Source organism: Oncorhynchus mykiss, chromosome 10 (assembly GCF_057628025.1).
Source record: "Oncorhynchus mykiss isolate SJ-2025 chromosome 10, ASM5762802v1, whole genome shotgun sequence".
NCBI classification, from domain to species: Eukaryota; Metazoa; Chordata; class Actinopteri; order Salmoniformes; family Salmonidae; genus Oncorhynchus; species Oncorhynchus mykiss.
Window position 1 is genome coordinate 25,482,772 of NC_143031.1, and position 27,699 is coordinate 25,510,470.

The 27,699-nt window shown below is 41.7% G+C and overlaps 1 protein-coding gene across 22 annotated transcripts in view; it reads left to right on the forward strand.

Annotated features, from left to right (window-relative positions):
- Nucleotides 1-27,699, forward strand: part of LOC110533530 (neural cell adhesion molecule 1) — a 322,515-nt gene that overhangs the window by 255,065 nt on the left and 39,751 nt on the right. For 12 of the 22 annotated variants that reach the window (XM_090186182.1, XM_090186183.1, XM_090186191.1 and 9 more), the window contains 7 exons: nucleotides 686-828; nucleotides 7,370-7,399; nucleotides 12,277-12,427; nucleotides 14,519-14,703; nucleotides 15,333-15,429; nucleotides 16,439-16,606; nucleotides 21,919-22,044. In XM_090186182.1, the coding sequence (XP_090042308.1) occupies nucleotides 686-828; nucleotides 7,370-7,399; nucleotides 12,277-12,427; nucleotides 14,519-14,703; nucleotides 15,333-15,429; nucleotides 16,439-16,606; nucleotides 21,919-22,044 (900 nt within the window). The remainder of the gene's footprint in view (nucleotides 1-685; nucleotides 829-7,369; nucleotides 7,400-12,276; nucleotides 12,428-14,518; nucleotides 14,704-15,332; nucleotides 15,430-16,438; nucleotides 16,607-21,918; nucleotides 22,045-27,699) is intronic. The other 10 variants (XM_021617844.3, XM_021617845.3, XM_090186192.1 and 7 more) reach the window with 1 other exon arrangement.

Sequence of the window (27,699 nt, forward strand, 5' to 3'; positions counted from 1 at the left end):
AAAATTATTCCCATTAACTGCTGTAAAAGACCTTTGCGTTTTTGTGCTTTTTAAATGTTTTTCTTGGTTTTACGATAGCGATGTGCATACAAGCAATACACATAACATTGGGAACACCTTCCTAATATTGAGTTGCATCCCCTTTTGCCCTCAGAACAGCCTCAATTCGCCGTGGCATGGACTCTACAAGGTGTCAAAGGCGTTCCACAGGGATGCTGGCCCATGTTGACTCCAATGCTTCCCACAGTTGTGTCAAGTTGGCTGGATGTCCTTTGAGTGGTGGACCATTCTTGATACACATGGGAAACTGAAACTGAAAAACACAGCAGCGTTATTGTTCTTGACACACTCAAATCGGTGCGCCTGGCACCTACTACCATACCCCGTTCAAATTGACTTAAATCTTTTGTATTGCCCATTTACCCTTTGAATGGTACACATACACAATCCATATCTTAATTGTCTCAAGGCTTAAAAATCATTATTTAACCTATCCCCTCCCCTTCAGCTACACTGATTTGAAGTGGATTTAACCAGTGACATCAATAAGGGCTCATAGCTTTCACCTGGATTCACCTGGTCTGTCTATGTCATGAAAAGAGCAGTTGTTCCTAATGTTTTGTACACTCAGTGTATATTCCATTGGCATCTATCAAATGTATTGTATTTTTTCCTTTTTATCTAGTGCAACCAAGGATCACCTACCTGGACAATCAGACTGCATCAGAGCTGGAGGAGCAGATCACCCTGACTTGCGAGGCCTCTGGAGACCCCACCCCCACCATCACCTGGAGCTTTGGCCGGAGGTTCTTCACAGAGGGAGAGCAGGTACTGGTGTCTGGGGACCAGGGACGGGCATGGAACCAGGGGCCCGAGCTGTGGTGGACAGGATGTGTCAATCAGAGTGCCAACTACTGCCAACTGAATATTGATATAAAAACTTAAAGACAAGCACAGCTCCATTTCATCCATGGTATTATACCAAACGCCTTTCAAAAGTCCCGTTGAGCAAGTCCAACAGTAATAGGCAGTGGACATGTACTAGTCTGTCCTGGTGGTTTCATTCATGGTTTCTTCGTCTAAAGGAGCCTCTAAGCAGGATTTACCAGGTATGATATTCAGATGGTTAGGTAATGCAACTCCATATACATGAAAAATAAAACCCTGATAGAATCGAGCAGATCATCCTGTCGTCCGCTAAAAAATCCCTGTCACTTTTTGCCCCCTTAACGTCTGATCTTATTAGTGTTCGACACTTTGATGATGCTGTGTGCATGGTCACTGTGAATCATAGATTACACTCAATTCCCCCCCACCTCTTTCATCCTCTACCCAGTGTTCATTTGGAGGCATGTGTTTCAGTGCATGGTCCTATCTGACGCTCCACTAGAAGGCTTTCATATCCCTTTACAACCAGCCGCTCCAAGTCATACTGTAGCTTTACTCAAATAATGAAAGAAACGCAGCAACATCAGCGATCCCTGAACCCCAGGTGCAGCTGCATCTCTCAGCATATTTCACCCAGACAAATGTAATTAGAAATTCCACATCAGTTGTTAAGCATCATTTCATGTTTTCTCATCCAAACGCAATCAAGCAATATCTATCGACAACTGCTAACAGCTCTTATCAATATTCAGCCATGGTGAGAAACTCTTTTCCCACTTTACACTCTCACTTTTACACTCACTTTCACACTCTTCCTCTGCTTTGCTCTTTTTCTCTCTCTATCTCTATCTCTCTTACTAGGACAGAGGCTTATCATATTCCCCTGCAATTACTTTAGTCTCTTTGCACCTCTGCATTCCGCTCGCTAACAGCACTCTTACTAATTATTAGCACTTCGGAGGGGGCATATGTGTGAATTGGAATGATTGGAGCAGAAAGCATTTTATAAAGGAAAGAAATAGGTTTTATACGTGGACTCAGAGTAAAGTTTGATTTTTTATATATATTTTTTTATCTACTCACTCAATCCCTAGGTCAGTGTGTCCCCTTTAGTATAGGTTTGTACCTTGTTTCTTTACTTCAAAAACGTGGATGTTTACATAGGCACCCGATGCATTTGACAAGTCAAGGTATTTCTAAAACAATTTGTGACTAAGACTATGCTTTATCTTAAGGACACGGAGTAGCATTAGCATTTTCTTCAAAGGGCAGATTTGATTCCAGATTGTGCGTGTGTATCTACATGCGGTTATGCATCTCTGTCACTGCCAGCATTATGCTCCTAAAAGGAGAACAGGAGCTCTCAGCAGAATTATATGATATATTACACACCATCTACTGTATATATGAATAGCCCACCTCTGTGTATATTCCTATCTTGCAAGGATGTCAGATTCAAAGGCATTATCGCTGTTCTGCATTTAGAGTAAAGGCAAATAACCTAATTTCAAGCCTATTTTCATGCTCTTATTGCTGCATTCTGATGGTGTGGTCGGCTTTTCTAAACCCATCTTTTAGTGTTCGATTCTGATTGTGAGTTGTGTAAGAAAAGTCTGCTGGATTAGTCAGTTGAGAGAGATAATGTTTCCTTCTAGTTCAAGTGGTGTTTAAACATTATAAGCACTTTATAATTACCTTTTCATTTAAAAGCGATCTGGTTTATTCACTACACCGTATGTCAGTAATTATCCCTGGAATAAAACTTTGAAAACTAGCTCTCTGCTTCTTGTACAGAATCTCAAAGCATGTTTCTCCGCAGAGAATCTTACTATTTATGGTGTTTTTACACCGTAAGATATGAGTCTGAGGGGGAAAGTTTCCAAAGTACTTCAAAAGTGCATCAATAATTCTCTGTGAGACAACAATGTGGTGCGTTGCTTTACATCAGAAAGTGCAAAGAGAATATTTGATTCACATTTGCTATTGGAATAAACAAGATCTTTGGTGATGTATATAGTCATATATTCAGAGCCTTCGGAAAGTATTCAGACCCCTTGACTTTTTCCACTTTGTTACGTTACAGCCTTATTCTAAAATGGATTAAATTAAACAATTTCTATCACAATCAACACACAATACCCAATAATGACAAAGCGAAAACCTTATGTAGATACACTACCGTTCAAAAGTTTGGGGTCACTTAGAACTTTTTGAAAGAAAAGCTGATTTTTGTACATTAAAATAACACCAAATTGATCCGAAACACAGTGTAGACATTGTTAATGTTGTAAATGACTATTGTAGTTGGAAACGGCAGATTTTTTATGGAATATCTACATAGGCGTACAGAGGCCCATTATCAGCAACCATCACTCCTGTGTTCCAATGTGTTAGCTAATCCAAGTTTATAATTTTAAAAGGCTAATTGATCATTAGAATAACCCTATTGCAATTATGTTAGCACAGCTGAAAACTGTTGTCCTCATTAAAGAAGCAATACAACTGGCCTTCTTTAGACTAGTTGAGTATCTGGAGCATCATCATTTGTGGCTTCGATTACAGGTTCAAAATGGCCAGAAACAAAGAACTTTCTTCTGAAACTCGTCAGTCTATTCAGTTTCTAAGAAATTAAGGATATTCCATGCGAGAAATTGTCAAGAAACTGAAGATATTGTACAACGCTGTGGACTACTCCCTTCACAGAATAGCACAAACTGGCCCTAACCAGAAAATAAAGAGAAGTGGGAGACCCCGGGGCACAACTGAGCAAGAGGACAAGTACATTAGAGTGTCTAGTTTGAGAAACAAACACCTCACAAGTCCTAAACAGGTAACTTCATTAAATAGTACCCGCAAAACACCAGTCTCAACGTCGACTGTGAAGAGGCGACTCCAGGATGCTGGCCTTCTGCAGCAGAGGTAACTCTGGGTCTTCCTTTCCAGTGGCGGTCCTCATGAGAGCCAGTTTCATCATAGCCCTTGATGGTTTTTGCACTGCACTTGAAGAAAATGTCAAAGTTATTGAAATTTTTCCCATTGACTAACCTTCATGTCTTAAAGTAATGATGGACTGTTGTTTCTCTTTACTTATTTGAGCTGGTCTTGCCATAATATGGACTTGGTATTTTACCAAATAGGGCTATCTTCTGTATACCACCCCTACCTTGTCACAATACAACTGATTGGCTCAAATGCATTAAGAAGGAAATAAATTCAACACATTAACTTTTAACAAGGCACATCTGTTAATTGAAATGCATTCCAGGTGACTACCTCATGAAGCTGGTTGAGAGAATGCCAAGAGTGTGCAAAACTATCATCAAGGCAAAGGGTGGCTACTTTGAAGATTCTCAAATCTAAAATATATTTTGATTTGTTTAACACTTTTTTGGTTACTACATGATTCCATATGTGTTATTTCATAGTGTTGATGTATTCACTGTTATTCTACAATGTAGACAATAGTAAAAATAACAAAAAACCCTGGAATGAGTAGGTGTGTCCAAACTTTTGACTGGGACTGTATATACACACAGTATATTCACAATACCTAGTATAATGTGGCATCAACTACTAATAGGCCCAATATACTGTACCTTAACACACTTAGTCGCCTCTCTTGTGTGTAGTCTCAGGGAGTCACAGTTATCTCAGCATTCTACATCTGGGTCACGCTGCCCTACTTTGGTTTAGATGGACAATCCAACCATTTTAATGTAGATGACAAGAGAGAGTGCTGAAAGAGGCCCTGTGAACAACAAGAATAAAAGTTGAAACCAAAAGCGACTAGAGGAGGAAGGAAGAGTGTGTTACATTTAAAATAAAACGTTTTCAGGGAGACAGTTATTTTATTGGTGGTGGTAGTGTGAGAAGTGGCTTGAACAGAGATGGTTTTGAGATTTTGGCCTGTCATGAAAGACGCCCTGCATCCTCTTCAGTGGGATGGACTGTCTGCAGGAAACGTACATTAGATGCTACATTTCAAATAGACCCCTAGCCCTATAGCCCTTGCAGACACTCACTTTCTCCCTTCCACTCTTATAGCTCTGTTGTGGTTTTGTGTTGTTTCCACACCTCTCTTATCACCAGTATATGCTCCATGTTTTAAGAGGTCTTCTCACAACTGGACACCTATTAAAACATGGCTCCTTAACCACTATGAAAGAAGAATTGTGCGTCACTCAAAACACCAACCACTGCTGTTAATCCTCAATTACTTTTATGGTGGCTCGCTACCTGAGATGTTGCTTTAAACACACGACTGATACTCTATTCAATCCACAGGACCATAGGTTAATGCATATGCATGCAGTATGACGGTCACAAGCCCATAGAGTTCATCAAGCCAATGCTATTCCAACAAACACAGAATAGATAGCAAATGTCCAACTTAGCATTTATCCTCAGTTGAACTGGGACTAGTGGTTGCCAGGCTCAAATAACATTCTTGAAGCTTTCTTATGCTGATGGCTCTCTTGGCTTCTTTGACAGCGCCGGTAGCTGGAAGCTTAGACATTTAAAGAGGATGTGTGAATGTCTTGCAGCATTTCCTTCACTAAAAAGTCATGCTTGACTCCATAATAAGTAGCCGGGTAATGCTTTATAACGGGCTGGCTGTGCAGGATGCACATCATGATGAAGTTTACTCTAGACTCTGATCTTTTGTCAGTTTTGTATTTTCCCCATAAATATTTAAGTTTAGTATTAGGGGAGGGGAAGCTGGTCCTAGATCTGTATCTAGGGGAAACTTCACCCCAGAGCCATCAAGATGATGTGGAGGAAGGTGTCAAAACACCTCCCAGCTCACACTCCCCTCAATGACCATGCAGGAGGAAATGGATAACTGGAAGTCAGTAGGCAACACCACCATCCCTTGCTTGAGATCACAGGAGATGCTCCATCATACTATATTTATCATGCTATATTTATCATTTAATAATAATAGAACTGACTATTAATGTTTTATTTTCACTTGATTGATATTCTAGATTGTATTGTCGTATCTGGACCATCTTCCCTTCTGGTAAGGTGTATTACTCTAGATTGAAGGAAGTCACTTTAATTAAGAATCCCAAGCCACTTACAATTCCCAATGTCATATATCAGTGGAAATCAATGGAACCAGTCCAAGTCAACAGTGCATACATGACAGTCTTGTCTAAAACTTATAACACCGTCCTCCACTAACACGAATGATCCACCTGGATAACATTGCTTTGTCACTGCTCACTAACCCCAGTGTCTATCTCCTCCCTTTCACTCTGTATCTGTCTGCCTCTTTTTTCTGGGTGTCACCGAGGATTTTATTTACCGCCCTCTGTAATGGGAAAAACCTGCTGTTCCTGTGATAAAAGCTGTCAAAGATTCCATTGGTTCTTTGTCATTCCGTCATGTCATTGAACCAGTTCCTTCCTACCTCTCTCCATCTTCCATTCATGTCCCTTTTGATTTATCAGAGTTGTGGATCAAATCTATGAGATTGCGCATGCATATTCATCATGACACGTTCCACCAAAGAATTCATCTATTGATTCCTAATGTATCTCAAACTAAAATGGACTGCATAAAAACCACCTGGTTTTCATCCTATTCCAGCCTTGAAACTGCGTATCCAGTGTGTGTCCTTTGGTTGTTGATGATGATGGTGTTGTTTTTGCTATTGTTTGTGATGAGATGATAACATGGAAAACTAAAAATGACAAAGCTGAAGCTGTTGGAAGCTGTTAATGTAATAAAAGTCAAATGTTTGAGGGCAATTTTAAAACAAAATCTAGATAAGTCATCATTGGCGGTGAGGGCTTATTCACCTAAAATAAATGTTTAAATGGCCATGTCCGAATACCCAGACTTGCATTCAAAGATGAAGGCATTTTGAGTGTGAAAAAATATACTGTTTTATAGAATGTGAAATTTCAAACTGTAGTATGCTTTAAATGGCTACATGCTATACTCTTTTCAGCTTTCATTTAGTATTAATTCAATGCATGCTTTTGAGGTAGAGAATAATCTTTTCATACCCACGACTGTACCAGACATGCAGTACCAAAATGAATGAATGGCGGGAAAACAACACAGTTGTGCATTAGATGGCGCCACCTCAGTTTGGGTGAGTCTAGTATGTTGATATTTGTTGCTTACTGCATACAATTTTACTAAACAGTACATTCTAAATAGCATGTCAAATAATTAGTACAGAGTGTGTAGTTTTAGTAAGTCATAGGCAAGACAGATTTCGGACATGGCCATGTTTTATTTACGCTTCTTTAACATGTATTTTCTCATTAAACCCCATGCATCTTTGTTTTGAACATGAGCTAATTTCACTGGACCTCTACAGGTAAAATACAGCCTGTATCAGCAGCAACTAACATGTGCATTTCAATGCAATGCATGTCTTGAGCTTTGTGTTTGAGGGTTAATTTTTAAAGGCTTTTTTTCCCGCTGTTTTGTGTGTTGTTCCCTGTGTGTTTGTCCTCTCCAGGCTTCTTGGACTCGGCCCGAGACGTTCGAGGTATGGCTACTGAACACGTAGCCAGACTCCAGATCCAGTGCTTCACACTGGATCTAGACAAACCCTGTTCACTGCAGAGCATCAGTGTTGGCTTTTTTACCCCAAAGCCTTTTCTCAAACTCTCCAAAATCTACAACAAATATGATTCCAGACTAATGAAGTCCAATTCGGGAGTATGAAATGAGACGCTTCCTTTTGAACGTCTATTTTACATTAGATGTTCTGATTGCTAATTTGCAACTTGCCCTCAAGTTCAGTCCCTCCTCATTTTGCATTCATTCCTCTCATATCGTTGGTTTCATAACCACTTATTAGGAAGGTGTCGACAGTTCCCCCATAGCTGCAGATGCTCCAGGTCTACTTCCTTGTAGTTGTTTTCATTCCCATTCATGGTGTGATAACTGCCAGGCTCGTCCCAATGACTGCGAGTCCTGTTTAGCCAGGCAACATTGAAAAACCTCAATTAGCCAACACTCTCTGCTCTGCCGTGGACCAAGCCAAGCCAATCTAGCTGAGCCTTTTGAAAACACTAACCAGCCATGCTGTAGACTGCACAAGAAAACCCTAAAATAGAGATGCACCTTAATATTGGCTACTCCCCTGCTTGTTAGAAAGAAAGAAAAATAAATAATATAAGAAGAATTCAAGAAATGCTTATGCCTTTGTGGTAAATATCCGAGGCATTTACTCAACAATCTCAATGTCTCTGTCACATTAGGCATAACTGTTGATTTTGTTTGAATATTCATCAACATGTGTTCTGTGTTTATAATGAATGATTCAGTGACATATGAATGGTGTGGATTGGGGAAAATAAGTTTCCCAGAGTTTTAACTACAGGTGAAAAATCCCAGTTATCATCTTGCAAGCCGTTATTAATGAATCCCACCGCATGTACAGAAAAAAAATCTGTTAATTGGAAAACATAGCTTCTTGTATCTATAACATCTTCATTATTAATTCAGGTCTCAGTTGATCTTTACTCTGGCATCCAACCATGAATTCACATCAGAAAACCCAAACGTCAGTTTTTAGGTTTTGAGTATCAGTTCAGGAAGATGGCCATGTAGCCTATATAATCACCCCACAGCCACAGTATCTTCATAACTGAAATTCTGATAATTCAGAATTCAATAATTTAATACACATACAAAAGTATGTGGACACCCCTTCAAGTGTGTGGATTCGGCTATTTCAGCTGCACCCGTTGCTGACAGATGTATAAAATCAAGCACACAGCCATGCAATCTCCATAGACAAACATTGGCAGTAGAATGGCCCGTTCTGAAGACCTCAATGAATGTCAACGTGGAACCATCATAGGATGCCACCTTTCCAACAGGTCAAACTGTAAGTGCTATTATTGTGAAGTGGAAATGTCTACGAACAACGATTCCAGACTAATGAAGTCCAATTCGGGAGTATGAAATGAGACGCTTCCTTTTGAACATCTATTTTACATTAGATGTTCTGATTGCTAATTTGCAACTTGCCCTCAAGTTCAGTCCCTCCTCATTTTGCATTAATTCCTCTCATATCGTTGGTTTCATAACCACTTATTAGGAAGGTGTCGACAGTGGTAGGCCCCACAAGCTCACAGAACGGGACTACAGAGTGCTGAAGCGCGTAGCGTGTAAAAATCATCTGTCCTCGGTTGCAACACTCACTACCGAGTTCCAAACTCCCTCTGAAAGTAATGTCAACACAAGACCTGTTTGTCAGGAGCTTCATGAAATGGGTTTCAATGGCCGAGCAGCCGCACACAAGCCTAAGATCACCTTGCGGAATGCCAAGCGTCGGCTGGAGTGGCGTAAAGCTCGCCGCCATTTGACTCTGGAGCAGTGGAAACGCATTTGCTGGAGTGAATCACACTTCACCATCTGACAGTCTGACGGACAAATCTGGTTTTGGCGTATGCCAGGAGAACGCTACCTGCTGCAATGCATAGTGCCAACTGTAAAGTTGGGTGGAGGAGGAATAATGGTCTGGGGCTGTTTTTGATGGTTTGGGCTAGGCCCCTAAGTTCCAGTGAAGGGAAATCTGAACGCTCCAGCATACAATGACATTCTAGACAATTATGTGCTTCCAACTTTGAGGCAACAGTTTGGGGTAGGGTCCTTTCCTATTTCAGCATGACAATGCCCCCGTGCACAAAGCGGAGTCCATACAGAATTGGTTTGTCGAAGATTTTGACTCGCCTGCACAGAACCCTGACCTCAACCCCCTCGAACACCTTTGAGATGATTTGGAACACCGACTGCGAGCCAGGCCTAATCGCTCAACATCAGTGCCCAACCTCACTAAGGCTGAATGGAAGCAAGTCCCCTCAGAAATGTACGTGGAAAGCCTTCCCAGAAGAGTGGAGGCTGTTATAGCTGCAAAGGGGGGACCAACTCCATATTAATGGCCAAGATTTTGGAATGAGATTTTAGACGAGCAGGTGTCCACATACCTTTGGTTATGTAGTGTATTTTGGCCCTCCCAGTTTAGCTAATTTTAGCGTAGCTTCAGTAGATAACTAGTGTTGCTAAATCCTTCTTTCAGATGCAGAGTAGTGTTCCAGCTGTCTTAGTCCCTGGTATTATAGACACATAGTTTGTAGGAAAAGTAGTTTGCATTCCACATAATGTCATACCATGTCTTTGCTTTTGATATTTCGAATAAGCTGCTCTGATCTTTTCACCATTGTTTGAGTCAACATTTGCCTCGTGTACGCTGGTAGTGTGGGTAGAGGATTTATCCATGCTTTCCTGGGTTCACCCTCAATACGACGGGTCAGTTGGTCAGTTTAGCAAAACCCCACTGTAAGTGTGTCACGGCGTTCGTAGCACACTCTAGTCTGGCCTCCTTCAGACATGATACCTTTTGAGAGAGAAGCAAGACACCCATCCCCAGAGGGCACGACCGTTTCTGAAGGCTTGGTGAGACATCGAGCTGGGTTTTTCACTCTTGTTCCTGGGCTCAGCCAGCCATCCTATTTTCCTTGAACTTTTATTAGAATGAGAAAAGGGGTTGGCAGAATGATGCTTCTGCGCTTTTTATTAGAGGAGATAAGAGCCACAGACACAGAATTGTATTATGGGACCACATTGCAAAGCCTCCCTTTTGCAAAGCTCCCTCACTCTCTCTCTCTCCTGTTCCTCTTGATATGTGACAACACAAGAATATCTGCATGAGGGGAAGGTGTGACATGAATCGTGCCTCAGCTTTGCTAGCGTGCGACCGACCCTCACAATGTAAAGCAATGTCCACACTGCATATATATTACATTTTCCCCCCGCCTCGGAACACATGTAATGAGAAAGGCCCTGCATGTGTAGCTTACCGCCAATTACTTGGCGAGGAAGCTGCTATGTAGACAGCCCTGCATACTAACAGGTTATGGAGCGTGAGGCATAAACGGGATGGGATCCACGCTCCAAAAAGCCTGTCTATAATTTAAAGGACTCAATGTCTTTGGATCATGACTAAGCCATCCCACCTTAAATCGACTTACCGAATAGATTGAATTGCAAAGCTCCAAATGTGCGATACAGACCAAATCCCCTCTGGCCATTGAACAAGTCATTTGTGGACTTAAGAAGACCTCCCAAAGGGTGTTACATGATGTCATACATACAGTAATAAACAAGTTCTGTCTCAGAAACATTGACCTGAAGATCAGTTGCTGACTATTCCCCACAACTGATCCAATAATTAGATTGATGTAGATTGATGATGTACATGTCAGTGCTATTGATTTAGTGATACTGTGAGATGCATAGACCTTCCAGATAAGTTATGATGCACCCTTTACTCATTTGTTGGGGTCACCACACCTATTTTGATACTGGCGTCCTGCTTGCCATGAAACATTTGCAAGATGGCGTGACTTAGTTTAATGCGTTTAAGTCTACTACTGACAGTACGAGCATGATGAACATCTTACATCTTTTGACAGCTTATCTAATAGGGTTTCAGCTGGCATGACTAATACATCTATTAAAATGTGTCAGGGAAGAGACTTCTCAACGGTTAAAACGGGTCAATTAACTTTCATGTTTTCCTTGATATCAGTGTGTGCCATTCATTAACCAATCTTCCCATTAAATGCCATAATGAGTTTCAGTACCATTTTGATTTTGTCAATGAAATTAGCTCTTTATCATAGAATAAATGAAAACAGCCTTTGCACTTAGATGTGCTGCATTATTTATATTCAGGCTTCATAAGACACAGGAGCAGATGCTTGCTCTAAAATTCCCTTAACACAAGATTAATGCTGCCCTTTGAAAAGGTTGTAGGGCACTCTTCAGATCCTCAGCCAGCTGTTTTTACAGTGCTGCACAGCCATTCTCACGACACAGAGAAGATAACACAATAGGGATGGCCTCACGTATCAATTCTGAATCTATTATTCAAATAAAGCACAAGCTGAAGTGTGTGGAATGCTGTTTAGAAAATAGTCAGAGAGTGTTAGTACCTTAACAAGTAGATGTGTTTCTGCTCATTGGTGTGAAGCTGTGTGAAGCCCAAAGCAAGCTGGAAGTATAGCCGTTGGATTTGTTTTCAGACATGCTTTTAGAAAACCTGCTGCATTGATTTGCTCCATTATTGATGTGTTTGGTTTTCCCGCCACCTCCTGCAAAGCAGCCCAGATAATATCTAAAAACATCCGCTGGATGTTTGCCATCTTTATTTGGCAGTATTTTGTTAAGGAATTGTGTAGAAAAAGACAAATCTAGGAAAATGAAATTCTGTCCAAATTCCGACAGGTGCACAGAAAAAAATACATTTTAAATCCGAAGAAAGAAGGTTGCACCTTGAGTGGTCAAGTAATCCAAAAACATGAAATAGTCAAAGTGTTCATTGTGGTTCTTCTCTTTCCTTCCTCGTAGAGTCTTGATGGGAACGTAATGGTGCGTAGTCACGCACGGGTGTCCTCTCTAACCCTAAAGTACGTGCAGTTCACCGATGCTGGCCAGTACCTCTGCACTGCCCGCAACTCCATTGGTCAGGACCAGCAGACCATGTACCTGGAAGTGCGCTGTAAGACACCTATCTGTCTCTATTAACTTTTCACATCACACCTCACATCCGTTTTCACTGAAACCATTTTTTACCAGTATCTTTAAAAGTTTCCTGAATCATCACGACCATTTGCAAATAACAATTTTATACTTTATCGATGAGATTGTCATGGAGAGGGATAGTCCAAGAAATTCTTGCTAGATCAGAAGTTACCAAAAGACACCTACTCTTGAATTTGACACACTTTACACCAGAAGCCATGGACCCCTGACCTTTGACCCTTTGATTTTTCCTTTCTGCTGTGTCAGTAGATTTTAATGGATTGTTCACAGTATCTAAAACTCTGTAAGGACAGCTTTGTAGGCTTGCCAAAGATTGAATTGAATTTTCTGGCTTACAAACGGAAAATGGGCTAGTAAATTTCAATGTTAATGAGTTCCAGACGCATCAGATTACAGTCACAGCCAGCTAACGGTACATAACACAGAGCTGTGCACAGGCAAGTGAGAGACAAATCATGCGTAATCTCATTTTTGCACATTCAAATGTTCCATGAATATGGAGAAGGAAGAGAGAGAAAAAAATACAGTATGTACCCAATAATGAACGTCTAATTGGATTAAATTCCCTTTCCCCAAACACAGGCAATCTGCTCCGAAAACCAGATACCATCACAATAAACAATTGATAGGATTGTGAGGACTAGCGTTTAGCCGGAGTCTGGCTAGTGGGTAATCAGGTTGTTAGTTCAGTGTTGCACAGTAATTAGTGAAAATAAAAGGTGCTTTGTCTTGAGCAGAGCTCTCTCCCTCCAAAATTAAACTCAACCAGATTGTACAATCAGGACAGTATCTACACATAGGAGGATTGAGACAATTGAGACACTCAATTCCCATTATCTGTGGTGTGCGATCTTTGTTTGTGCTACCCATGTGCCGATAGGAAAGTGTTGTCTTTTCTGTTTGGCCTTGGCTCTTTCGGTGTACATCAGTCTGTTTGGCATGAATATCTTATTAAAACAATGATTGTTTTAGCTATCCTCTCGATAAGCAGGGTTTATTTTGAGAAATCCATTTAGCTGGTCCAGTCTAGAGTAATTGAATGGCAGGGTCGTGGGCACAGGCTTGTCACAGACTCAGAGAGTGGGATGAGATTGCGGAAAAGGAGCAAGGCCTTATAGGGGGAGCGGGATGGAGAATCTGCCGATTTAGTGATGTCCATCAATCCCAACAGCTGGGGACAGCAATGGCATAAAGTACCCAGGGTTGGAACTTGAACCAAGGCCTAGCAGTGTCATGGGAGACCTTAGTATCAGGGACGTATTAGAGAGAAGTACAATATTTTACACAGTTTATGTGGGGCCAGTGAATCCCAGGGTTACTTTCTTACAATATAAAACATGCTTGACTAAAACACTTGAGGGGTGTGTGCTAGATCAATAAATTGTGATAGCTCTATAGCAACTGCAGTGAATCGGTTAAATAGAGTGCATAGAGTGGCATTAAGTGAAAGTGTTTTACTGACCACTGGTTGATCTATGCTTGCCATTTAAAGGCAAAGCAAAGAATCATATACACCAACAAATAAAAAGTATTTTTTACACGGTAGCTTTACTATTCACATTGGTGCATAAATTGCATAATAAAACAAATGTATGTATCATGTAGAGGTGCCGAATGAAGATTCAGCCTCTGTCTTATCTAGCGTTATTTTTACACTGAGTTGCTGGCTCAACACTTTTTCCTTGAATGCAACTAACCACAGCAGCTTCTGTGATTGTATTTCATGGTGTAGCACAAAGTTATTATGCTCACGATATGATGTATACAGCCTTATGTCCTCATAGAAAAAACAAAAAACAGAATGGGCAACTATTTTAATGTAAAATGTTTTTAGTATAGTGCTTACTGTGGGAGACGTATCCAGAACAATAAAAAAAAAAACACCCTGAGTACTAGTAATATAGTATTCTAGTATTTATTCAGGATAGTGTTTCAGCTATTTATAGATTTTATGTCTGTGGTGGACAGGTTGCTATGTCTGCTGCAGTATGTTTATAAACAGAAGTCTGTGTGTTGACCTTCTGGTGACCCCCCCGTGCCATTGCAGATGCTCCTAAGATCCAGGGCTCAGTGACGGTCTACACCTGGGAAAGGAACGCTGCCAACATCAGCTGTGAGGTTCTGGCCCATCCGGGGGCCTCGGTGGTGTGGTTCAGAGATGGCCAGCAGCTGCCTAGCGCGAACACCACCAACGTCAAGATCTACAACACACCAGCCATTAGCTACCTCGAGGTATGGTACAATAGGGCTAAGATGGTTTAAGTGCCTTTCTAAAGGATGTAACTCCTGTAATTCCTGTAATGTAATTCCTCCTGGGATTGACAACTACTTTTTGGGTTATACAATTTACAATGTTAAAACGCAAGCTCAAACTGGGTTTCTCAAGCAGAACATAGAACATATTTTCTGCATCCCAAATGGCGCCCTATTCCCTATAGTGCACTAATTTTGACCCTATGGGCCCTGGTCTAAGTAGTGCACTATAATGGGATTAGGGTGCCATATGGGACACAACCCCCTTTCCCAGGACCTGGATAGACACAGTCAGCATGCATGACCTGCTGTGCTGAATCTCGGGCAGTGAGACTTCCCATTCAAAAGTGAGTTTCATGCCCCGAGTCCCCTGAACCCAGAACACTCTCTGTGGCACAAAGAGGCCTGTATGAGCCGCTGGTACATTTACACTAAAATGGCTGGTTAATGGTGCCGCCGGAGGGTCCAACCGCCCCCACCACTTGATAATTATTGAGCAAGACATGTGCAAGTGGTGAGGAACAAAAGGCACTGCTATCGTCTGGGGTACATCAGATCACTGAAGGAAGAAGATGTTGTTGATGCAGACATCTTATGTCTTCTTCTAGGTCACCCCAGATTCCCAGAATGACTTTGGAAGCTACAACTGCACAGCCACCAACTTAATCGGAACAGAGTCCAAGGAGTTCCTCCTCATCCAAGCAGGTCAGTAAAACAGGGCTTACTCTGTAATATAATGTACACAATGATTTCACCAAGATATATTCAGATTCATATGTATTCGTTATTGTTTAATTGATTGTGAATTCATTATGAAACTGTATAGCTAAACCAAGATAGCAATAGAAGTTTGTATTTTCATTTAAATGGAAGGAAAATCCAATGCAGCCGCCCAGTGTCATTACCACACCTCAAGCAGTCTCAACCATTTCTGGAACAGTTCAGCGGAGGCCCACCGTGAAGTTTGGTCTTGATTTTACTTTAGAAACCTCAAGTATTTTTCTCTGTTAGTTTCATACATCACATCTGGAGGTTGACTTACTATTTATAGCTTCAAGATTAGTTACTTTTCAGTTGTTAAGGTGAAGTGCCATTGTGATAAAAACATAATGGGTATAATTTCCAGGGCGTTTTCAGACATATTGGCGTTTAGTGCAAATTGAGGGCTGCTATTTTGGCGGACTATAAAGCAGTGCAGATGTCATGGGTAGTTGGCCAAGTGTTTTTTTTTGTCGTCTGCAACACAGTGGTGACATGCACTTTAACACCTTTTTTAGTAGAGTGGCAATGTGTGCTTGTGAGTGCACCAATGGGAGAACCATGCTTACATTTTTTAAGCTCGTTTTTTAAGCTAGTTTTGTAGGCAACCTGTGTCAGTAAACCATGTGCTTCTCAGAATATCATCCCAACATGTTCTTGAGTGCCTGAGACTTGCCAAAAGGATTTGGAAGATATCATTTGCATTATTCCATTGCAGTTGGTACAGCATTTCACATGTACTGTAGCTCCCGTCACCTGTAGTAACATGAGACTGCCAGCACCTTGAAACCGTTATTGACTGATCTCTTCACATGTGGCCCTATGATTGGATGAATTTGGCACATTTCTCTTTATGATTGGTTGAATCCTTGAAATCCTTGATCCTGATTGGCTACACATCCTGTGGGTCTCCAGGGACAGGATTAAACCTGTATGTTTCCGTGGTGTTGTGTAGATGTGCCGTCGGCGCCCGCCATCGAGCGCGTGGAGCCTTTCTCCAGTACAGTCGTTGTAGAGTTTGAGGAGCCCGATGCCAGCGGCGGAGTTGCCATCCTCAAATATCGGGCCGAGTGGCGCATGAAGGGCCAAGACTGGACCAGCAGGGAGTACGACGCAGAGGATGGTGAGTCTCACAGACAGACAGACAGACAGACAGACAGACAGACAGACAGACAGACAGACAGACAGACAGACAGACAGACAGACAGACAGACAGACAGACAGACAGACAGACAGACAGACAGACAGACAGACAGACAGACCAGAACAAGATGACATTGCCAGTAGACCAGAGCCATATACATACAGAAATGTTTCTGGAGTAGGCAAGTTTATCAAAGCAAGCCAGAAATGTGAACGTCAGCATTCAGTTTGAATAAGGCTTGTTCGTAGAAACAGGCCTAGAGTCAGAGCATTATCAATAGCTTTCATATTGAGTCTTGGCCAGTGTTCTCTTGGAGGAGACGAACCACCTCAATGGGTCATGGATAAATAACGTGTAAATAAAATATAAGGGGAAAGGGGAGACCTATTCCGTTGCACAACTGAATGCATTCAACCAAAATGTAACCCAATCCCTCTGAATCATAGAGGTGCTGGGGGCTGCCTTAATCCACATCCACTGCACCCGAGGAGCAGTTGGTGTTGGAGGTTAACTGCTTTTCTCAAGGGTAGAACAGCAGATTTTTCCTCCTTGCCGGCTCGGGGATTCAAACCAGGGACCTTTTGTTTACTGGCCCAACACTCTTAACCGCTAGGCTATATGCCGCCCATCATTTATGTAGGATATTGGGGTAGATATTAGAATTTGATTATCAGTGCGGCAACACAACGCGCCAAATCTGTCAGGGGCTAGAAGTCTATGTGGGCTAGAATCCTGCGCGTGTCCATTTTTTGGAGCTACACTCGCCCCACACCGGCCACATCAATTCTGAGCCCCACCTGAAATAATAAGATTTTTCTCCGCAACCTGACCTACCAGCATAGATTTGTTCCGAGAGCCGATCTGTGACCTGACAAATAGTATTGTTTTTATGACTCCAGAGTAGGAGTAGTAGCGATTATTCCCCTCCCTGCATGAATTGATTTGTCTGCATGACTTTTCAACATTTGGATAAAAGGAAACCATGCCATGAATTAATGATATCTTTTTAGTTTTACAATGAGATGCGGCTCATTGACATCTTAAATCGCTCTGTTAAAATGGGCCTTCTAATTACCTTTATTACCTAATGAAAGCCTATAGCTGACATAACAGACCCGGCGCCAGGATCAAGTGACCAAGGGGACAGTTGAAACTCCACATGTTTGGTGGTTCTTGCATTGGAATTATATTGAATTCTGCTTATATAATTATGCTATACCACAGTAAACATAAAGTTCAAATGCCAAGACTCATAAATCATTGTTTTTGAAATCTGTAGCCTCTCTGCTGCTCTATATCAGCACGATGGAAAGCGCCCTACAGGTCAAATTTGACCCATGTATTGACCCATTGATCATCAGTTATATAATAAAAATTGCAGGAAATGAACATTAAAGCTAAAAAAGAATGTATATTCGCTGGCACAAAGGGAGCCGCTAAAATGTTTTTCTCGCAAGGTGGGGGGGGGGGGGGGGTGAAGGATGTGGGCCACTGAGGACCCATGAGCCACTGCGGCCCCTTATGATGAGTTCTGTTTTTTGTTTATATAGGGACATTAGACTACAACTGAGGGGGCTAAAGTTTGAACTGAGGGGGCTAAGTCACTTTAGCCCCCTTGTGGAACCGGGCCCACGACATAACAAAACAAGACCTTTACGTTCAATATTGTTTAGATAATCAAATAGTTTAATTGAAGCTGAAATAAACAATTCCCAGAATCGAATATTGGCAGCATACATTTATTTACCACTCAAACATTGACCAGCACACTGGTTTAAACTTGATATGGCTGCATAAGGTCTGAATGAACGAAAGCCTGAAATAAAGTAATAATTAACTGATAATAAACTGAATTAGCCTATCGTCAACAAATACCTGCTTGCACTTTTTGCTGGCTGTGTATCCAGCTACCGGGTTGTTGTCCTTGTCCACAATGAGTCCCAAATCCTTCCCAACCAAACTGGGGATTTTACTTGTGCAGCACCTGTTTCCACGATGGTGTAGGTCCATTTCATAACCTTTCTTTTTATTTATCCTACGTTAGACATTTTTCTGTGAGCTAAGCTAGCCAGGGAAAGTACACTTGGCAACTTATTTTAACGTAGGAGGATGAAACATAAATTTCAGCACTACACAAATAATAGACAGTTCCCTGATCCACTGCATGCATGGCTGGTAGCCTATACAGTTGTTTACATACACATTAGCCAAATACATTTAAACTCAGTTTTTCACAATTCCTGACATTTAATCAGAGTAAATATTCCCTGTCTTAGGTCAGTTAGGATCACCACTTTATTTTAGGAATGTGAAATAATGAGAGAATTATTTATTTCAGCTTTTATTTCTTTCATCACATTCCCAGTGGGTCAGAAGTTTACATAGACTCAATTAGTATTTGGTAGCATTACCTTTAAATTAATAAACTTTTGCCAAACGTTTAGGGTTGCCTTCCACAATAGGTTGGGTGAGTTTTGGCCCATTCCTCCTGACAGACCTGGTGTAACTCAGTCAGGTTTAGGCCTCCTTGCTCATACACGCTTTTCAGTTCTGCCCACAAATTTTCTATGGGATTGAGGTCAGGGCTTTGTGATGGCCACTCCAATACCTTGACTTCGTTGTCCTTAAGCCATTTTGGAAGTATGCTTGGGTCATTGTCCATTTGGGAGACCCATTTGCAACCAAGCTTTAACTTCCTGACTGATGTTTTGAGATGTTGTTTCAATATATCCACAGAAATGTTCTTCTCTTGATGCCATCTATTTCGTGAAGTGCACCAGTCCCTCCTGCAGCAAATCACCCCCACAACATTTATTTTTATTTTTATTTAACTAGGAAAGTCAGTTAAGAACAAATTCTTATTTTCAATGACGGCCTAGGAACAGTGGGTTAACTGCCTGTTCAGGGGCAGAACAACAGATTTGTACTTTGTCAGCTTGGGGATTTGAACATGAAACCTTTCGGTTACTAGTCCAACGCTCTAACCACTAGGCTACCCTGCCGCCCCACATGATGCTGCCACCCCCGTGCTTCACGTTTGGGACGGTGTTCTTCGGCTTGCAAGCCTTCCCCTTTTTCCTTCAAACATAACGATGGTAATTATGGCCAAACAGTTATATTTTTGTTTCATCAGACCAGAGGACATTTCTCCAAAACGTACGATCTTTGTCCCCATGTGCAGTTGCAAACCGTAGTCTGGCTTTTTTATGACGATTTTGGAGCAATGGCTTCTTCCTTGCTGAGCGGCCTTTCAGGTTATGTCGATATAGGACTCGTTTTACTGTGGATATAGATACTATTGTACCTGTTTCCTCCAGCATCTTCACAAGGTCCTTTGCTGTTGTTCTGTTATTGATTTGCACTTTTCACACCAAAGTACGTTCATCTCTAGGAGACAGAATGCGTCTCCTTCCTGAGCGGTATGATGGCTGTGAGGTCCCATGATCCCATGGTGCGTACTATTGTTTGTACAGATAAATGTGGTACCTTCAGGCGTTTGGAAATTGCTCCCAAGGATGAACCAGACCTGTGGAGGTCTACAACTTTTTTTCTGAGGTCTTGGCTGATTTCTTTTGATTTTCCCATGATGTCAAGCAAAGAGGCACTGCGTTTGAAGGTAGACTTTGAAATACATCCACAGGTACACCTCCAATTGACTTCAATGATGTCAATTAGCCTATCAGAAGCTTCTAAAGCCATGACATAATTTTCTGGAATTTTCCAAGCTGTTTAAAGGCACACTCAACTTAGTGTATGTAAACTTCTGACACACTGGAATTGTGATACAGTGAATTATACGTGAAATAATCTGTCTGTAAACAGTTGTTGGAAAAATTACTTGTGTCATGCACAAAGTAGATGTTCTAACAGACTTGCCAAAACTATAGTTTGTTAACAAGAAATTTGTGGAGTGGTTGAAAAATGAGTTTTAATGACTCCAACCTAAGTGTATGTAAACTCACAGAATGTGATTCGCAACACACCACAACAAGCTCCTGGGTTTGTAAAAATTTTTACATTTTATTTAACGTTTCTGTCCCGCAATATAATTGTTCTGAACCGCGAGCTGACCTGCAGGTTGAAATAATTTTTTCATTCCACCCACTAGCTGATTTTTTTTGCGGGTCAACTGTGGGGAACCGTGGGTATCCAACCTGATGCAGGACTCTAATGTGGGCACATCTGTTGGTCTGTCTGTCTTACTCTCACATGGGATATATCAGCAGATTGTTGACAGGCTGCTCTGTCAGCCCAGAACCCAGGGGCCACTTGTCACAGCCCAGCCTGATGCGCGCACACACACACACACACTGACACACACATACACACACACACACACACACACACACACACACACACACACACACACACACACACACACACACACAGAAGCACCCAAACTAAAGGCAACTTGGTTCACACACCAGTGACTGCAATTCTGCACACAGACACACACATAACAGCCTGCCAATAGACATTTGCACTGTGAAAGGCCTGCCAACAACTACACACAGATACCTAGTTATGGACTAGAAAATATTCACACACACACAGAAACAAAACACAGACAACCTAAACATATGGCATCCTCACACACACTCCCCCCTCACACACAGTGTCAAGCAATAAACCTCCCCACTCACTCACTCAAACAGACAAGGGCCAGCCTCTACGCTCGCTCATACACAAAAAACAGTGCCAACATACCCCCTCTCAGATCACTCTCTTTTCCACCACACTGTCTTGCTCCTCGACAGAGAGGAGATCACAATAACAACCATCACTCTGTCCTGCCCTTTGCTCCTCTTAGCAGAGGCCTCCCATTGCATCACTCATCCTAGAGCAAGGTTCCCCAACTGGAGGCCCGTGGGTAATTTTATTTGGCCCTTAAAGTTTTCTGAGCAATTTTGGGACATAAGACTGTAAAAACACCAGCAAATCAGCTCCAAGTAATTTTAATTTAGGAAATCTATTCCAAAGTATTCCTATGCATAGTAGAGTGATCGTATACAAATGTAAGCAAGGTTTGAAATGAGTATGTTTTAGTCAAATATTATATCGGTTTGGGCTTCTTGCAGTCAATTTGTAGTCTACAAATGATTTGTAATTATGTCTGGCCTGCTGACCATCCACTCAACAACAAAAAATTGGCCCAGGGTTGAATGTAGTTGATGATCCTTGTCCTTGAGCCATCCAAGACATTACAAGTGGGCTTCATCAGCCAGCCGGGTGACTAGGTCTGTATCAATGTCTTTAATGGAGCTTTCTAAAATCCCCCATGTTTCCAACAGGCCTGAGCATGATCACCATCGTTGGCCTGAAGCCCGAGACCTTCTATGAGGTCAAGATGTCTGCCATCAACGGCAAGGGTGAGGGCGAGAGCAGCACTCCTCTGAACTTCAAGACAGAGCCAGTCCGTAAGTTCTTCCCTCCTTCCTTGTTCCCTCCTGCAGAGAGATAGCACTCACCTGACCCGAATGCTTTTCCTCCCTATCACCACCTTGTGTAGTCTAGCCATCCAGCCGCGACCACCTATCCCTCCCAAGCTCCCAGCGCCACATGCATAATGCATCTTCCTTCTGATCTCCTTGAAGGACCAGCCACTGCGCTCCAGGGATGCATTGCCAACTGCCCCCAGCCTGTGTGTCTGTTTGCATTAGCCTTAGCGGAGTTACCAACCACCGGATGTTCCGGTTTTCAGGGATACATCTATTTTCACCCTAGCTTCCTTTTTCCACTGAAAACTGGATGTGGGAATTCCACTGAGGTGTTTCTCTTATGCCTGTTACATTAAGTTAGGTTACGTTACACCTACGTTTTTCAGCTAACGGGTGGTGGAAGGGGGTCGCCATCCAAATTTCTGTCCTCACTTTCGCTAGTCCTGGTGACCGTAGTGTCTGTGTGTGTTTGTCACACACACACACACACACACACACACACACACACACACACACACACACACACACACACACACACACACACACACACACACACATAGGCCTACAGTGTTTTACCCAGTTCTGGTGTATTTTGTCCTTCTGTCCCCATGGGATGTTGTTATTTCTAGAGGGCTAGACAGCCCCCTTCCCTACCCCACATACCACCCCTCCCAACCTTCAGAGTATAATTTGCTAGGTGCAGAAAATATATTGTCTCGTCTCTATCTCTGTGTGTCGGCATTCTCAGTGAACACAACTCAAACTTTTTCCATTTATTGTGAAGCTAACTTCAGTCCGTGCATTTCTGCAAGCTGTTTTGGGACAATGTCCCTCTTCATAAGGACAATGAAAGACAATATCTACGATGACAACTGTAAATGTTATCAGAGCACAATTCTTTGTCGTTTTGAGATTTTCTCTTGACAGGTATCTGATAGATCAATTCATGCTAATGCCTAACTAATCATTAAATGAAAGGAACAACGCTCGCATCACTCAAACTACACAACACAACATCAAAAACAATTTTGACAAATGTAATTTAAGGCTGCTATTTTGGTGGACTAAAAATCTGTGTAGATGTCAAGGTAAATTGGCCAAGTGTTATTTTGGTCGTCTGCAACACAGTGGTGACTAGCACTTTAACACATTTGTTAGTAAAGAGGCGCTGTGTGCTTGTGAGTGCACCAATCGGAGAGCATGAACACACAAAAAATTAACACACAAAACATTAACACACATCACACACATAAACCTACAGTGTTTTACCCTGTTCTGGTAAAACACACATTTACGATTAGTCTGGACACTGAAGAGTTAATTATTAAGCAATTACTTACTAACTTCAAGATTGGCAAAAAATTTGCCCGGATCTTCAAAACTTGTAAAACATTGTGAATTTGGAGTTAAACAATACATTGTGCCTATGTCAGTATAATGGAAGATTCCTATAGATTAACGGTATCTTCAGACAAATCAACACTGAGGGTTTGATATTCTGAATCTCAGATGCAGTCACAAGTAAGAAGAGGTTGTTTCTGCAAGTTCTACCTACGGACGAATCCAAAATCCAGGTTGTGAAAATGTTGTTATACAGTGCCTTGCAAAAGTATTCACCCCCCTTGGCGTTTTCAAATTTTGTTGCATTACAACCTGTAATTTAAATATATTTTTATTTTGATTTCATGTAATGGACATACACAAAATAGTATAAATTGGTGAAGTCTAATGAATTTTTTAAAACTTGTTTAAAAAAAATCTAAAAAATAAAACATGGAAAAGTGCTGTGTGCATATGTATTCACCCCCTTTGCTATGAAGCCCCTAAATAAGATCTGGTGCAACCAACTACCTTCAGAAGCCACATAATTAGTTAAATAAAGTCCACCTGTGTGCAATCTAAGTGTCACATGATCTCAGTATATATACACCTGTTCTGAAAGGCCCCAGAGTCTGAAACACAACTAAGCAAGGGGCACCACCAAGCAAGCGGCACTATGAAGACCAAGGAGCTCTCCGTACAGGTCAGGGAAAAAGTTGTGGAGAAGTACAGATCAGGGTTGGGCTATAAAAAAATATCCAAAACTTTGAACATCCCACAGAGCACCATTAAATCCATTATTAAAAAGTGGAAAGAATATGGCACCACAACAAACCTGCCAAGAGAGGGCCGCCCACCAAAACTCATGGACCAGGCATTAATCAGAGAGGCAACAAAGAGACCAAAGATAACGCTAAAGGAGCTGCAAGCTCCACAGCGGAGATTGGAGTATCTGTCCATAGGACCACTTTAAGCTGTACACTCCACAGAGCTGGGCTTTACGGATGAATGGTGTCACGAACCGGCTCAAAGCCCGTAACAAAGGGAGACAACATGGAGATAAGGAGTAACAAAATATATATTTATTAACTAAAGCAACTAAGGAAAATATACAAAGCAAACAAACGGCCACCAAGAACCACAACACAATCTACAAAGGTGTCTGCATGGAGAGAGTCTCCTCCATGAATGGGGAAGGGGTGTATTTATCCTGGGAAACACCTGGGCCCAGGTGTTTCCCATGTAGCTGACGACCCTCTCAACTCCGCCCACCGGCATCCTAATAAGGAAAGAAGAACAAAGACAAAATACGGCAGACAGAGTGGGAGGGTCGTCACAATGGCCAGAAAAAAAAAGGCAAACATGTTTGGTGTTCGACAAAAGGCATGTGGGAGACTCCCCAAACATATGGAAGAAAGTACTCTGGTCAGATGAGACTAAAATATTGCTTTTTGGTCATCAAGGAAAATGCTATATCTGGCGCAAACCCAACACCTCTCATCACCCCAAGAACACCATCCCTACAGTGAAGCATGGTGGTGGCAGCATCATGCTGTAGGGATGTTTTTCATCGGCAGGAACTGGGAAACTGGTGGATGGCGCTAAATACGGGGAAATTCTTGAGGGAAACCTGTTTCAGTCTTCCAGTGATTTGAGACTGGGACTGAGGTTCACCTTCCAGCAGGACAATGACCCTAAGCATACTGCTAAAGCAACACTCAAGTGGTTTAAGGGGAAACATTTAAATGTCTTGGAATGGCCTAGTCAAAGCCCAGACCTCAATCCAATTGAGAATCTGTGGTATGACTTAAAGATTGCTGTGAATCAGCGGAACCCATTCAACTTGAAGGAGCTGGAGCAGTTTTGCCTTGAAGAACGGGCAAAAATCTCAGCGGCTAGATGTGCCAAGCTTATAGAGACATACCCAAAATACTTGCAGCTGTAATTGCTGCAAAAGGTGGCTCTACAAAGTATTGACTTTGGGGGGGGGGGGGGGGGGGGGTGAATAGTTATGCATGCTTAAGTTTTCAGGGTTTTTTTCTTATTATTTCTTCTTTGTTTCACAATAAAAAAAATATTTTGCATCTTCAAAGTAGTAGGCATGTTGTGTAAATCAAATGACATTTTAATTCCAGGTTGTAAAGCAACAAAATAGGAAAAAATGCCAAGGGGGTGAATACTTTCATAAGCCACTGTATGCGTAGAGTAGCACGGGCATAGGGGGAACATTCAATCTGAAAATATAGAGATTCATTTACTACCAGAACAGTTTATGATTGCGCCATTTTTGGGATGTTTTATTAAGGCCACTTTACACATTTAAGTCACTGGATCTCATTTGTAAGAGCTGCATAATAAAATAGCATAATATGAATCTGCCCAGATTCACACACTGTGTTAGCCATCTAAAAACACTGAAGGAATTAGAGTTGGAATGGAAAAGCGACCCCATATTTTATTTTCTCCCTCCTAGTTTGTCAGTCATGCTGAACGGTGTTGCTGTACGTGGTAGTTAAGGTTATTTTCTCTAGGTTTATTCACTTCTGATTCAACACATTTAAGGCATGAATCAGTCTGATTCTGTTTTGCTTCTTGCCATGCTTCCATCTGTGCTTTTCACCCTCTGTGCTTCTGTAGCAACCACCCTTAGTTCCCACTTAGACCCTTTTTTCAGTCTGAAGTCTAGAGGGATGCCTTGTCCTTTTACTTAATCTTGATTTGGAGCATTGAGTACCTTAATCAGATAAACAGCGACCTAAAGTCATATCTCTCTATTACTCTATTTCATAATGTTCTGAATGTTTTCTCACCTTGAAAGTACGGTGACATTATTTGAAGTCTGTCCAGAATGCTAAACATGCCTAATTTATAAGGTACATTGATTAGGTATGTTTATTTTACGGCTCATGAGCTCTATAAATCTATGATTTTTTTTCCTGATAATAGTTACAGTGCCTTCAGAAATTGTTCATACCCTTTCTCCTTTTCCACATTTTGTTGTATTGCAGCCTGAATTTAAAATGGATATAATTTTGACTTTTTGTCACTGGGCTCAACACAATACCCCATAATGTCAGAGTGGAATTTAAACAAAGTAATTCAAAATGAAAAACTGAAGTGTCTTGAGTTAATAAGTATTAAACCCCTTTTTATTGCACGCCTAAATAAGTTCAGGAGTAAAAAAGTCACATTATGAGCTGCATGGATAGTGTTTAACGTGATTTTTGAATGACTACCTCATCTCTGTACTCCACACATACTGTACAAGTATCTGTCCCACAGTGTCCCCCAGTGAATCTCATACCCAGATTCAACCATAAAGACCAGGGAGGTTTTCCATTGCCTCGCAAAGAAGGGCACCTATTGGTAGATGGGTTTTAAAAAAGCAAGACATTGAATATCCCTTTGAGCATGGTAAAGTTATTAATTACACTTTGGATGGTGTATCAGTCACGACGAAGAGAGCAGCATAGCACCCTGCATCCCTCTGCTGGTTTTTCTCTGAAACTAAGCAGGGTTGATTCTGGTTGGTCCCTGAATGGGACCCCAGATGCTGTTGGAGGGCCAGTAGGAGGCACTCTTTCCTCTGGTCTGAAAAAAAAATATCCCAATGCCCCAGGGCAATGATTGGCCTGTGTAAGGTGGTGCCTTTTGTCCTGACTCTCTGTGGTCATTAAAGATGCCATGGCACTTATTGGTCTTAATTCCCAATCTGTCCTTCATACCATCATGACCACCTAACCATCCCCAGCTTACAATTGGCTCATTCATCCCCCCTCCTCTCCCCTGTAACTATTCCCCAGGTTGTTGCTGTAGATGAGAATGGGTTCTCAGTCAAGCTGGTAAAGTAAGGGTTAAACATACAGAACAAAAATATAAATGCAACAATTTCAAAGATTTTACTGAGTTGCAGTTCATATAACGAAATCAGTCATCTGAAATAAATGAATTAGGCCCTAATCTATGGATTTCACATGACTGGGCAGGGATGCAGCCGTGGATGGGCCTTGGAGGGCATACGCCCCCCCCCCCCCCCCCCCCCCCGTGTAATGATCATGCTGTTTAATCAGCTTTTTGAAATGCCTTACCTGACAGGTAATGGATTATCGTGGCAAAGGATACATGCTAACTAACAGGGAAGTAAACAAACTTGTGCACAAAATGTGAGAGAACCTTTTTTGTGCGTATGGAACATTTCTGTGATTTTTTTATTTCAACTCATGAAGCATGGGACAAACACCTTACATGTTGCATTTATATTTTTGTTCAGTGTAAAAACAAAGGAAGGAAACTGCTCAGGGATTTCACCATGAG